This window comes from Stigmatopora argus, chromosome 8 (assembly GCF_051989625.1).
Source record: "Stigmatopora argus isolate UIUO_Sarg chromosome 8, RoL_Sarg_1.0, whole genome shotgun sequence".
Lineage (NCBI taxonomy): Eukaryota > Metazoa > Chordata > Actinopteri > Syngnathiformes > Syngnathidae > Stigmatopora > Stigmatopora argus.
In genome coordinates, this window is record NC_135394.1 from 14,507,263 (window position 1) to 14,520,183 (window position 12,921).

General features: G+C 40.4%; 2 protein-coding genes across 3 annotated transcripts in view; both read right to left on the minus strand.

Moving 5' to 3' along the window:
* Positions 1–12,921, minus strand: part of LOC144078743 (GTPase IMAP family member 8-like) — a 48,869-nt gene that overhangs the window by 16,015 nt on the left and 19,933 nt on the right. For both annotated transcript variants that reach the window (XM_077607063.1, XM_077607062.1), the window contains exon 3: positions 11,448–12,134. In XM_077607063.1, coding sequence (XP_077463189.1) covers positions 11,448–12,134 — 687 coding nt within the window. The remainder of the gene's footprint in view (positions 1–11,447; positions 12,135–12,921) is intronic.
* LOC144078975 (GTPase IMAP family member 8-like) lies at positions 1,988–6,039 on the minus strand. Its single transcript, XM_077607476.1, has 5 exons — positions 5,899–6,039; positions 4,444–5,154; positions 3,020–3,703; positions 2,195–2,947; positions 1,988–2,121 (listed from the first exon to the last, which is right to left on the minus strand). Exons 1-5 carry the CDS (start codon positions 5,912–5,914, stop codon positions 1,988–1,990), a joined length of 2,298 nt encoding a protein of 765 aa, XP_077463602.1. The 5' UTR covers positions 5,915–6,039.

Consider the following 12,921-nt stretch of genomic DNA (forward strand, 5'->3'; position numbering starts at 1 on the left):
CAGATACGCCGTTCACTCGGTCGGGGAAGGTATTTAATAGAAGTTAGGCGGAGACAAACTTTAGGCGGGGACACAAAAGGGGTGGGTTATATACAAAGTGATGACAGGCCTTGACCTGTAGGTGTCAGTAAAAATTCTATTCTAGTGACTAAATTTCTAGAAGTGCAGAAAGGTGCAAGATTAAATATAAAAATACAGTTCATATTTCACATCTACCCCAGCCAGGTACAATTTACCTAATTATTTGGATGAATGCCATGAATTTTCTCATGCCATTTCTGCATTGTTCACACTGTCCTTGCAATCAAGTGACATCCCCGAAGACTGGAGATGAGCCGTCATCTGCCCTATCTACAAGAAAGGAGACCGAGAAGACCCGTTGAGTCCTTTGAATGTTTAATAAAGGACCCACAAATTTTCACCAATATGCCATAATATGGTAAATTTTCCATCCCTTTTTCTTTAACCAGCCAATCTTCTCTTATGTTAAAGTATTAAGGTCAAAAAACAACTGCAACAACAATTGCATATCAGGTCTTCAAAACAACAATTAAGGTCGGAAACCAGAAACAACTGCATAAGAATTTACACAAGCAAGCAAAACAATTTCCATATTAGGTGAAGCGAGCAACACTATTTTAAAACAATATGCGAGTATTTTCAGAAGTCAATTCGATTATCGCCATCTGCTCTGGAATCCAAGTCAAAGCAATTTAAGAGTCATTCACAGATCTTCATTGCGAACCCAGAACAACAGTCCTCGGAGCCCGGGACTGGGTGATCTGTCAGGCCAATAGTCCTCGGAATAGGGCAAAACAATTAAACGTCCTCGGAGCCAGCTGCAGGGGGAAGTGTCCTTTGATAACAGTTATGCTGAGCGTTTGTGTGCTTATAATGATTAATATTTCACATATACATATAATGATTAATATTCCACACATACATATAATGATTAATATTTCTTTGTTGTATGCACATATAATAGTACCCAAAATAACTCCAACACCCTTCATTCGCCAAACTGAAACTGAGAGCTGTAGCCCGAAGACTGTGACTGATATAGCTTAGAGGCCGATTTTGAGCTTAATGGATTCATCGATAGCAAGTGCAGGATTTTATCCATGGATTGGGTGGATCCACTCACGGCAAATGAAAAAGCAATTGAAAATTGGGGCAATCGGTTTGCTAGCATTGCTGTTTGGATTGTCCTAATTTTTGAATTTGTATAATATTTTTAGTACACAGTTGATGCAATGTAGGCCCTTCATTCGCCCAAGTGAATCTGAGAGCTGAAGCCCGATGACTGTGACTGATATAGGTTAGAGGCCGAGTTTGAGCTTGTTGGATTCATCGATAGCCAGTGCAGAATTTTATCCACGGATTGGGTGGATCCACTCACTGCAAATGAAAAAGCAACATAATATATTAGAATTTGTTTGATAGGATGTATGTATTGTATGGAAAGAAGGAAAAGACAGCAAGGAAGATTTCACATGACAAATGGGTGTGTATTAATGGGCCTAAACTCTGTTTTGGAAAGGTTAATTTTCTAAATGAAGAAGTAATTAATTTCAAACTCAATTTGTTCATAATTTAGACTTTTGAATCAAGTTCACCATTATTAACATTAATTTTTTGCGTTGTTCTCTTAAGAAAATACTGCGCTTCCGTGAGCTAGTACCCTTAAAATACTTATTGTTGTACACAGTATATTAGAGTAGGCTTGTAGTCTATAAATCAGGCTTTTAATCAATACATCAGTCGGTTTAATATTATTCGATACTACTTAAAAAGATTTCGGAATGTTATCTCTTCATATTGTTGGGTTGTACTGCAGTTCCAATAAGAACTATTATTCTAACCATGTTCGGTTCATGTTTGGCCAAAATCCGAACAAGTTCATGAATTTGTATTTAATTAAGTCAAACAAAACGCAGAACAAAATTGAAAGCTTGAATGATACCAATTGGAATGAAATAATCATAGTTTACGCACAGAAGGGCATGTAATCCATGCTTCTCCGCTCTTGCTTCGATGATTGCAAAATTATGGTGTCAATCTGACTAATCTGCTCTTCAATACCATTCAGGATACATTTCTTCTTGCCTTTTCCCTTTGTACCTTGAATCAAGAACAAAGGTGAAAATATTGGAATACTCAAATGATCAAGAATGGAATTTATGGGTATACCGACCAAATGACAGTGGAACAATCTCCTTGATGTCCTGTTGCAGGTCGACGAGCTTCTGCTTGAACATCCTATGCAGCTCCAGCTCTCGGCTCCTGATTATATGTTGCATCGTTTCTTGTATTTTCCTCTTCTGGAATTTTTCCTCAACCCTCTGGTGGATGTCATTGATGTCGGGGTGGAAGAGGCAACCCTGTTTTTTTGCTGACATCTCCTCTATTTTCTCAAATAACTGCATGTGCTGGCTTACATTGTCTTTGTCCGTGACGTCCAGGCAGTGGTATCTGTTTCCGCACATGTCAATCAACGAATGAAGTGCTTCGGGTTCCCTCTCGATGAATTCTTCGAGGGATCTGACGACCAAGGTGTCCACGTTAATGAACAGGACCATTGTGTGATCCCATACATTGTCTCCAAAGAGCTCCACGTGGTCTACCAGCATTTCCTTATTGACCTCGTTAAATTTCATGTCCAAGGAAATCACGAGCAGAATAGCGTGGAACCCCGTAGTGCTCAGAGTCAGACCTTGGACGATTTCCTTGTCCTTTTCCCAGGTGCATTCGGCCTTTGTGTGCCAGCCCGGGGTGTCAACCACTGTGACCCTCCTGCCCGCAACCTGTGCCTGACAAGCCAAACAACCACCATACAGTTGAGTGGGGAACACTTTGCGCTGAAGGATGCAATTTGCTGCGGTTGTCTTCCCCGACATTTTTTCGCCGAGTATCAGAATTGGAACCTCGTTCAACTTTTTGGCAGAATCTGGCAAAGGAAAATAAGAATACAAATGTAAAACTTACACAACAAGACTATTGTTGAAGAGTAATTCATTACCTTTCTGCACTTGGTGACCCTTTTGGTTTCTCAGCAAAGCAGCTTTTTTCACATTCTCTTCTCTCTCCATCAGCTCCTCTAGCATCTTCATATTGGGTGAAAACGGTTGGAAATTGTTCCCCGCCAGAGTTAGCTTGATTTTCTCCAGTAGCTCTAAAACATGACTGCTATCATCTGCGTTCATGTTGTCCATGACGTGATACCTGTTACCGCATCGCTCCACCAGAGATTGCAGTGGCCTCCCCTCGCCTTCAATGTATTCTTCAATACTGCGTGACCCCAGCCAGTCTCCTCGGGTGAACACCACCATCGTGTGTTTCCATACGCTGCCCCCTAGCAACTCCACGTGAGTGATGGCTGCACCCAGATGACTGTGGTTGAACGAGGCATCTGCGTCAATCACCAGTAAGAAGACGTGGGGCTCCGTCTGGCACTTAAATAAACTGAGCAAGACCTCGTCTTTAATCGTTTGGGGCGTGTCGGATGCAGGGAAGCCTTTCCTCCAGCCTGGTGTGTCCACTATTGTAATCTCTGTATTGTCCGCCGTGCCATGGAGGATTTTGGAGAATGTTGTTGGTTCATTTTCATAGTCTTTGATACCTAGAATGGTTTTGCCGACGGAGGTTTTTCCAACAAATCGGCTGCCAAGGAGAACCATCTGAAGTGTATTGATGGGTTGGTTTTCTAATATATTTAGAAAAAAGAAGAGATTGTTTTTGTTGAGTTGGGACAGGACGAAGACAACCGTGGTACTTCATGAACATGCTATTGAATGAGTATATTCATTCTGATTCACAATGTTCCCCTCCATATTCATGGAGGAAGTACAAATGTGTTACTTTGAAGGGAAAATCTTAAGAAAAATCATTGCACGTGGTATTTCTGAGATAATGTATCAATCGAAAGGATCGTCTGCTGGATTGCGCATTCCGGAACGGGGGTTGCCTGCATGTAGACAAATTAAAAAAGAAGTCAAGTGAGCAGTACAACCAGGAAGTGTGTCTGTAGCGGTCTAGTTTGTCATTCCTAGGTAAGATGGCGGCTTCCTGAGCGAGCAATGGCAGGCACAAGTAAGTGTAGTTTTTTCCCATTTTATGCAAAATATGATTTTTTCTTGAATTTCATTCATAGATGTCAAAATAAATTTTGTCTTATTAATTTATCTTTTCTCCATTTTGAAATAAATGACCGTATCAACATTGTCTCGCATTATGGCGTTTCGTTTTTTTCACCTTGCAGTTTCGTGCATGTTAAGTCTAATTTGCTCGCATATAAGCCGTACACTCGATTGTCATCATTTTTTTGAGTGACAAACACGGCGTATATGCGAGAAAATACGGTAATTATAATAATAATGATACAATTTGCCGAATAAATTCCAATCACCAACAAAAACTACGAATAAACAGTTTTTTCCTACTTACCTGAAATTCTGGCTTTGATTTGCTCTCTTATTTCCAAGGCTTGCCTGTGTCTTTCAACAGCCCTCTTTGCTATTTCTTCTTGCTTCTTCTTAATGGCTGAGAAGATATGGTTGTCCAGCCTGTAGACGGGATCATCATTGGCCCTCACCATCTCATCAATCTTGTCTATCAGCGTCGTGACCTGCTCTAAGTTGCCCCTGTCTTCGTTGTTGATCACGTGGTACCTGTTGTGACACTTTTCTATTACCCATTTGAGTGCTTCACCTTGACTCTCAATGTATTGCTCAATAGTGTTTCGGCCCAGATAGTCCCCAAAGGTGAAGAGCACAATGGAGTGTTGCCAAACTCGATCCCCTAGCAACTTCATATATTCTTGCAGGGTATTCTTTTTCTCGGACGAAAACCTTGAATCGACGGCTATGCCAAGAAGGAAAGCATGCGGACCGGGGGGACACTTCGAGAGATTCATCTTAAATTGATCCTTGTCCATTTCTGGGATTTCCCTTAGAGAGGGAGAGTTCTTCCATCCTGGTACGTCAACAACCACCAGCTTCCGTCCCTCCACGATCTCATGTCGAGCTTCGCTTTGAGCTGTTCGAGTCCTGCCACACTCGAATCGCTCTTTAGTCAGAATGGTGTTGGCAACGGAGCTTTTTCCATCCCTTTCAGCACCAATGATCACCACTCGTATTTCAGGCAACGGTGAAGAATCTGGAAAGCAAAAGAAAAGTGCTCACTAAAGTTTCATTTTGTCCATTGTATCATGGACCGTTTTTTAGGATCGTTGGAATGTAGCTAGACGAATGATTAAGAAATCAGGAAGTTTTGACAAAATGCTATACTAGAATTATTTAAGATCAGAACTGTAATTCGACTTCACTAAATTGTATTTCAGATACATATTGCTTTTTTTGTCAACAACCTGAATTTGAACTACTGTAAAATGAGTTTGGTAATACTTTAATGTACTGGATTGGATTGGATTGAATCACTTTATTCATCCAGTATTCGGGAAATTTCATTGTGACAGTAGCAAGAAAAGGCATAGTTATAAGTTACACAGTACAGTCAAAGGTCGCAGAACAATCGAGCAAAAGCAAAAAGCAAAAAGCACGAAGTACAAAGCAAATCAAAGTCAATGGGATCATCACGAATCACTTTTTGAGTCACTATTTGAGACCTACATCATTATTAATAAATGTGTTGGGTTTTTTCGTATATATATTTTTTTCATTGTTAACAAATATGTCCGTGAAAAACAGAAAGGCCTTGTGTGTAACGATAATAGAAACAAAGAATCTATAAGGCCAGTCTGCTTTTCCAGTTCCCCTGGTTCACTACAAAAAAATGACCAGCGTTTAACTTTGCTTCTTCAATCAATAACAGTTCTTTTTTGCTGTTGAAATGTAAAACACAACAAGATGCATCTTATTGACATGGTATTCTTTAACTCACCTGTCGTGTCCGACATTGTGTTTTGTAGTCAGGTATCCACGTTCAGAAACTTTTCTTCTAAAATTAAATGTTGCACCCTGTATTTATGCTTGAAACACAGGGAGAAATAATCACAATAGTGATTCGTTGTTGCTTCCTCAATCCAACTTTATTGATATGACGTCTACCGTGCTGGGGTCAAGGTACGTGTTCCACCCTGCATTTTATCTTGAAACACAGGGAGAAATCATCATAACAGTGATTCGTTGTTGCTTCTCAATCCAACTTTACTGTTATTTTATCAACACAAAAACCCATAATATACAATTACACCCATATATATATATATATATATATATATATATATATATATATATATATATATATATATATATATATATATATATATATATATATATATATATATATATATATATAAGCAACACGTTAGAACCCAAAACATAATGTACAAATACACCCGTTCACTATACGGTCATAACTTGTCTTATCTTTTCTTTTTACAACTTCGAGAAGTCCTTCTCAACTATTCAATAGGGAAGATGCTACCACCTACCTGATGCACAGGTCTCTTTCACACCTGGAGAACACGGGAAGCACGCTGAGAATGATGTTTTTTGACCTCTCCAGTGCGTTCAACACCATTCAGCCGGTCCTACTGAGAGGGAAACTGGAAGAGGCTGGAGTAAGGAACCACCTAGCCGCATGGATCATCGGCTTCCTCACTGACAGACCACAATATGTGAGACTCCAGGACTGTACGTCTGATGTGGTAGCTTGCAGCACGGGGGCACCACACGGCACAGTGCTCTCCCCACTCCTCTTCTCCCTCTACACATCAGACTTCAAACATAATACAGACACCTGCCACCTCCAGAAGTTCTCTGACGACACCGCTATTATTGGACGAGTGACGGACGGGAACGACCTGGAGTACAGGGGAGTCATCGCAGCCTTTGTTGACTGGTGTAGGCAAAACCACCTCTCCATCAACACCAGTAAGACAAAGGAAATGGTCATCGATTTTGGGAGGAATCCTCAACAGACCACTCAGGTGAATATCCAGGGTACAGACATTGAAATCGTGGAGAATTTGAAGTACCTGGGTGTTCACCTCAACAACAAACTAGACTGGTCCACAAACATAGATGCCCTGTACAAAAGGGGCCAGAGCCGCCTCTACCACTGAGGAGTCTACGGTCCTTTGGAGTGTGAAGGACACTGCTGAGGACTTTTTACGACACTGTTGTGGCATCTACAGTGATTTATGCAGTGGTCTGTTGGGGATGCGGGAGCACGGAGAGGGACAGGAACAGGTTGAATAAGCTGGTCAGGAGGGCCTGCTCTGTTCTGGGCTGTCCTTTGGACTCTGTGGAGGAAGTAGGAGATCGGAGGATGCTGACCAGGATGATGTCCATCATGAACAGCACCTCCCACCCCCTGCATGAGTCTGTGGAGTCCCTCCGGAGCTCTTTTAGCAATAGACTGCGGCACCCTCATTGCAGGAAGGAGCGCTTCTGCAGATCCTTCCTCCCATCAGCTGTCAGGCTCTTTAACAAAAAAATGGCTGTGTTAAGACCAACCGTATGAATGCATGTACATCTATGTGTATGTATGTATATATGTGCTTATATATGTACACATATGTGTATATGTATATATATATATATATATATATATATATATATATATATATATATATATATATATATATATATATATTTCAGCAACACGCTTATTTATTTATAGATTTATTCTCGTATTTATTTATTAACTTATGAATTACCTATCTATTTATGTCTAAAATGCCTTTCCTATCTCTGCATCCTCACCCTCTCGCTACTGTGACAACGAAATTTCCCAAAGACTGGATGAATAAAGTTATCCAATCCAAACAATGAAATATCAATAACATAATTTCCTTGCTATGACCGTCATAGACACTCTAATCCCACATTGCTTTTCTAATCTGATGCTCCGCCTTTTTCCTAATTGTTTCAGGAAGGAAACGACTCCACCAAGATGACCATCTCTCGCTACTCGGACAGTTCACTGTCATTGCTACATGTTCTGTACCATCACTCACAAAAAATAAGGCGTGTGAGTTTGAAAAATACAAATATACATTTTTACTGAATTACGATTCTCCCAATTTTTCAACATTTTGTTTGTTAAAAGACTCAAAACTCGGAGCAGAATGAATATGATCCTCATCCCTTCGTGGCTTGGTAAGTGAATAAAAATGTATTGAATGCCATTGAAAGAAATGACATAATGAATGGATCACCTGATTATTTTAGTTGAACAATTTCTATGGTAAATGTATCGTAATTACATAGTATCATCGAGAATCTACAGTGGTCATATATAAGTATTTCAATTTTAAATGAGCCATGTCCTGCTTTAAATTTAGACTTCAAGCAACATGTTACCCTAAAAATAGTGTGTGTTTTGTGCAAGAAATTTCCGGGTATTCCCTTAGTGACAACTAGTCTGTGCAAAAGATTCTGCTTGCGTGTGTTATGATGAAAAATAATCTTCCTTTATTTCAGGTGTGGCGGCATTTCTACACCTTCTTGTAGCTTCTTTAGGTAGGTACAATGACGCCTGATCATAGAAATGAAAGATGAATAGAGGCATACTTACATACTATATATAAATCTTTGGCATCCAAATACTAAATCACAGTGATCAGTAATATATATTAAAAAAAAAATACTAGGCAAATGCAATCAAAATTGATGATACCGCTATATAGCGCCAATATCTAAAGTTTGCGCACTCAAATCAAGACAAAAAAAATAGAAATATATTCTCATATCTAAATAACAACAATCCAAGAGGGGAAACATTTACATTTAGGATTTACATACATTTATATCAAACATTTAGGCGGCCCGGTGGATGAGTGGTTAGCGCATCAGCCCTACAGTGGGAGTCCTGGGTTCAAATCCAGGTCTGTCTACCAGTGTGGAGTTTGCATGTTCTCCCCGGACCTGCGTGTTTTTTCTCCGGGTACTCCAAATGAGTTCACATTGATTTCCACTGATAATTTTATCCAGTGGGATATCACAGTAGTATGTGAATATTAGCATTTCCCAATACATTTGGATGGAGTGTTTAAATTGAATAGGAAAAAGTAGCCAATGAGGCTCCTAGAATTCACAATTGTTTTTCCACTCTGAATGCATATAAAACACATTTAAAATAAATGCTATCAAAACAAATATAGGTTGGCACACTGGAGTGTGGTTAGCACTTGGGCCTCATAGTTCTGAGATCCCACACTCCAAAAACATGCACGGTATGCTGATTAAACACTCCAAAGTCTCCCTAGGTTTAAGTGTTTGCGTCCATGGTTGTTTGTCTCCTCATGCTCTGCGATTGGTTGGCCACCAATTCAGGGTTAGGTTAGAACTTTATTTCATCCCGTATTTGGGAAATTTCTTGGTTGCAGTAGCAAGACAGACACAAGACACACAAGACACTGTAGACCTAGGTAAAAAAAAACTTTGCTTTTGGCCTGAAGTCAGCTTATCAACCGTAGTGAGGATAAAGCTGTTCAGAAAATGAATGAATGAATGAATACTTTCGATTAATTGCGATAACTTTTTTCATAATGGACATAAATGGAAAATTGTGGCAATCGGTTTGCTAGCATTGCTGTTTGGATTGTCCTAATTTTTGATTTTGTATAATTTTTTTTCGCGATTAGTACACTGTTGCTGCAATGCAGGCCCTTCATTCGTCAAAGTGAAAATGAGAGCTGAAGCCCGATGACTGTGACTGATATAGGTTAGAGTCCGAGTTTGAGCTTGTTTGATTCATCGATAGCCAGTGCTGAATTTTATCCATGGATTGGGTGGATCCACTCACTGCAAATGAAAAAGCATCATATATTAGAATGTGTTTGGTAGGATGTTAAGGCTATTATTGTATGGAAAGAAAGAAAAGACAGCAAGGAAGAATTCACATGAGAAATGTGTGTGTATTAATGGGCCTAAACTCTGACTTGTAAATCAGGCTTGCCCTGTAAAACCATTCAAATTTGGCCACACCCAGTTTTGGAAAGGTTAATTAAAGTAATTAATTTCAAACTCAACATGTTCATAATTTAGAGTTTTAAATCAAGTTTACCATTATTAACATTAATTTGTTGCGTTGTTCTCTTAAGAAAATATTGCGCTTCCGTGAGCTAGTACCCTTAAAATACTTGCATTGTTGTACACAATATTTTAGAGTAGCCTGCGAGCACTTGTTGTCTACAAACCAGGCTTTTAATCAATATATCAGTTGGCTTAATATTATTCGATACTACTTAAAAAGATTTTGGAATGTTAGCTTTTCATATTGCTGGGTTGTGCTGCATTTTTCCAATAAGAACTATTATTCTAACCATGTTTGGTTCACGTTTGGCCAAAATCCGAACAAGTTCATGAACTTGGATTTAATTAAGTCAAACACAGGGCAGAACAAAATTGAAAGCTTGAACGATTCCAATTGGAATGAAATAATCATAGTTTACGCACAGGAGGGGGGCAAGAGATCCATGCTGCTCCGCTTTTGCTTCGATGACTGCAATATTATGGTGTCGATCTGACTAATCTGCTCTTCAATATCATTCAGGATACATTCCATCTTGCCTTTTCCCTTTGAACCTTGAATGAAGAACAAAGGTGAAAATATTGGAATACTCAAATTATCAATAATGAATTTATGGGTATACCGACCAAATGACAGTGGAACAATCTCCTTGATGTCGTGTTGCAGGTCGACGAGCTTCTTCTTGAACATCCTATGCAGCTCCAGCTTTTGGCTCCTGATTATATAATGCATCCTCTTCTGGAATTTTTCCGCAACCCTCTGGTGGATGTCATTGATGTCGGGGTGGAAGAGGCGACCCTGGTTTTTTGCTGACATCTCCTCTATTTTCTCAAATAACTGCGTGTGCTGGCTTACATTGTCTTTGTCCGTGACATCCAGGCAGTGGTATCTGTTTCGGCACATGTCAATCAACGAATTAAGCGCTTTGGGTTCCCTCTCGATGAATTCTTCGAGGGATCTGTCGACCAGGGTGTCCACGTTAATGAACAGGACCATTGTGTGATCCCATACATTGTCTCCAAAGAGCTTCACGTGGTCTACCAGCATTTCCTTATTGACCTCGTTAAATTTCATGTCCAAGGAAATCACCAACAGAATAGCGTGGAACCCCGGAGTGCTCAGTGTCAAACCGTTGACGATTTTATTGTCCTTTTCCCAGGTGCAATCGGCCTCTGTGTGCCAGCCCGGGGTGTCGACCACTGTGACCCTCCTGCCCGCAACCTCGGTCTCCGAAGCCAAACACCCGTCATTCGGTTGAGCGGGGAACACTTTGCGCTGAAGGATGCAATTTGCTGCGGTTGTCTTCCCCGACATTTTTTCGCCGAGTATCAAAATTCGAACCTCGTTCAACTTTTTGGCAGAACCTGGCAAAGGAAAATAAGAATACAAATGTAAAACATACACAACAAGACCATTGTTTTAGACCGTGTAGAAGAGTAATTCATTACCTTTCTGCACTCGGTGACCCTTTTGGTTTCTCAGCAAAGCAGCTTTTTCCGCATTTTTTTCTCGCTCCAACAGCTCCTCTAGGATCTTCATATTGGGTGTAAACGGTTGGAAATTGTTCCCCGCCAGAGTTAGCTTAATTTTCTCCAGTAGCTCTACAACCTGACTGGTATCATCTGCGTTTATGTAGTACATGACGTGATACCTGTTACCGCATCGCTCCACCAGAGATTGCAGTGGCCACCCCTCGGCTTCAATGTATTCTTCAATACTGCGTGACCCCATCCGGTCTCCTCGGGTGAACACCACCATCGTGTGTTTCCATACGCTGCCCCCTAGCAACTCCACGTGAGTGATGGCTGCATCCAGATGACTGTAGTTGAACGAGGCATCTGCGTCAATTACCAGTAAGAAGACGTGGGGCTCCGTCTGGCACTTAAATAAGCTGTGCAAGACCTCGTCTTTAATCGTTTGTGGCGTGTCGGATGCAGGGAAGCCTTTCCTCCAGCCTGGTGTGTCCACTATTGCAATCTCTGTATTGTCCGCCGTGCCATGGAGGATGTAGGAGAATGTTGTCGGTTCTTCGTTTTCATAGTCTTTGATACCTAGAATGGTTTTGCCTACGGAGGTTTTTCCAACAAATCGGCTGCCAAGGAGAACCATCTGAAGTGTATTGATGGGTTGGTTTTCTAATATAATTAGAATAAAGAAGAAATTGTTTTTGTTGAGTTGGGACAGGACGAAGACAACTGTGGTACTTCATGAACATGCTATTGAATGAGTTTCTTTAAATTACTGTCAAATTCATTCTAGTCTTAGTATTGGGAATCACTTATCACAAGAATATAAGTATCATATTTCCTCGCATATTAGCCGCCCCCGCGTATAAGCCGTATCCTTAAAATTGCCTTAAAATCGTTGAATTTTACAATTTATCTTGTATAAGACACCCCCTGATTCACAATGTTCCCCTCATATTCATGGAAGGAGTACAAATGTGTTACTTTGAAGGGAAAATCTTAAGAAAAATCATTGCAGGTGGTATTTCTGAGATAATGTATCAATCGAAAGGATCGTCTGCTGGATTGCGCATTCCGGAACGGGGGTTGCCTGCATGTAGACAAATTCAAAAAGGAAGTCATGTGAGCAGTACAACCAGGAAGTGTGTCCGTAGCGGTGTAGTTTGTCTTCCCTAGGTTAGATAGCAGCGCCCTGAGCGAGCAATGGCAGGCACAAGTAAGTGAGTTTTTTCACGTTTTATGCAAAATAGGTTTTTTTCTTGAATTTCACTCATAGATGTCAAAATAGCGTTTTATCTGTTTATCTTTTCTCCATTCAGAAATAAATGACCGTATCGACATTGTCCTGCGTTATGGCATTTCGCCGTTGTCACCTTGCAGTTTCGTGCATGTCAAGTCTAATTTGCTCGCATATAAGCCGTCCCCTTGATTCAGTCATCATTTTTTTTGCGACAAG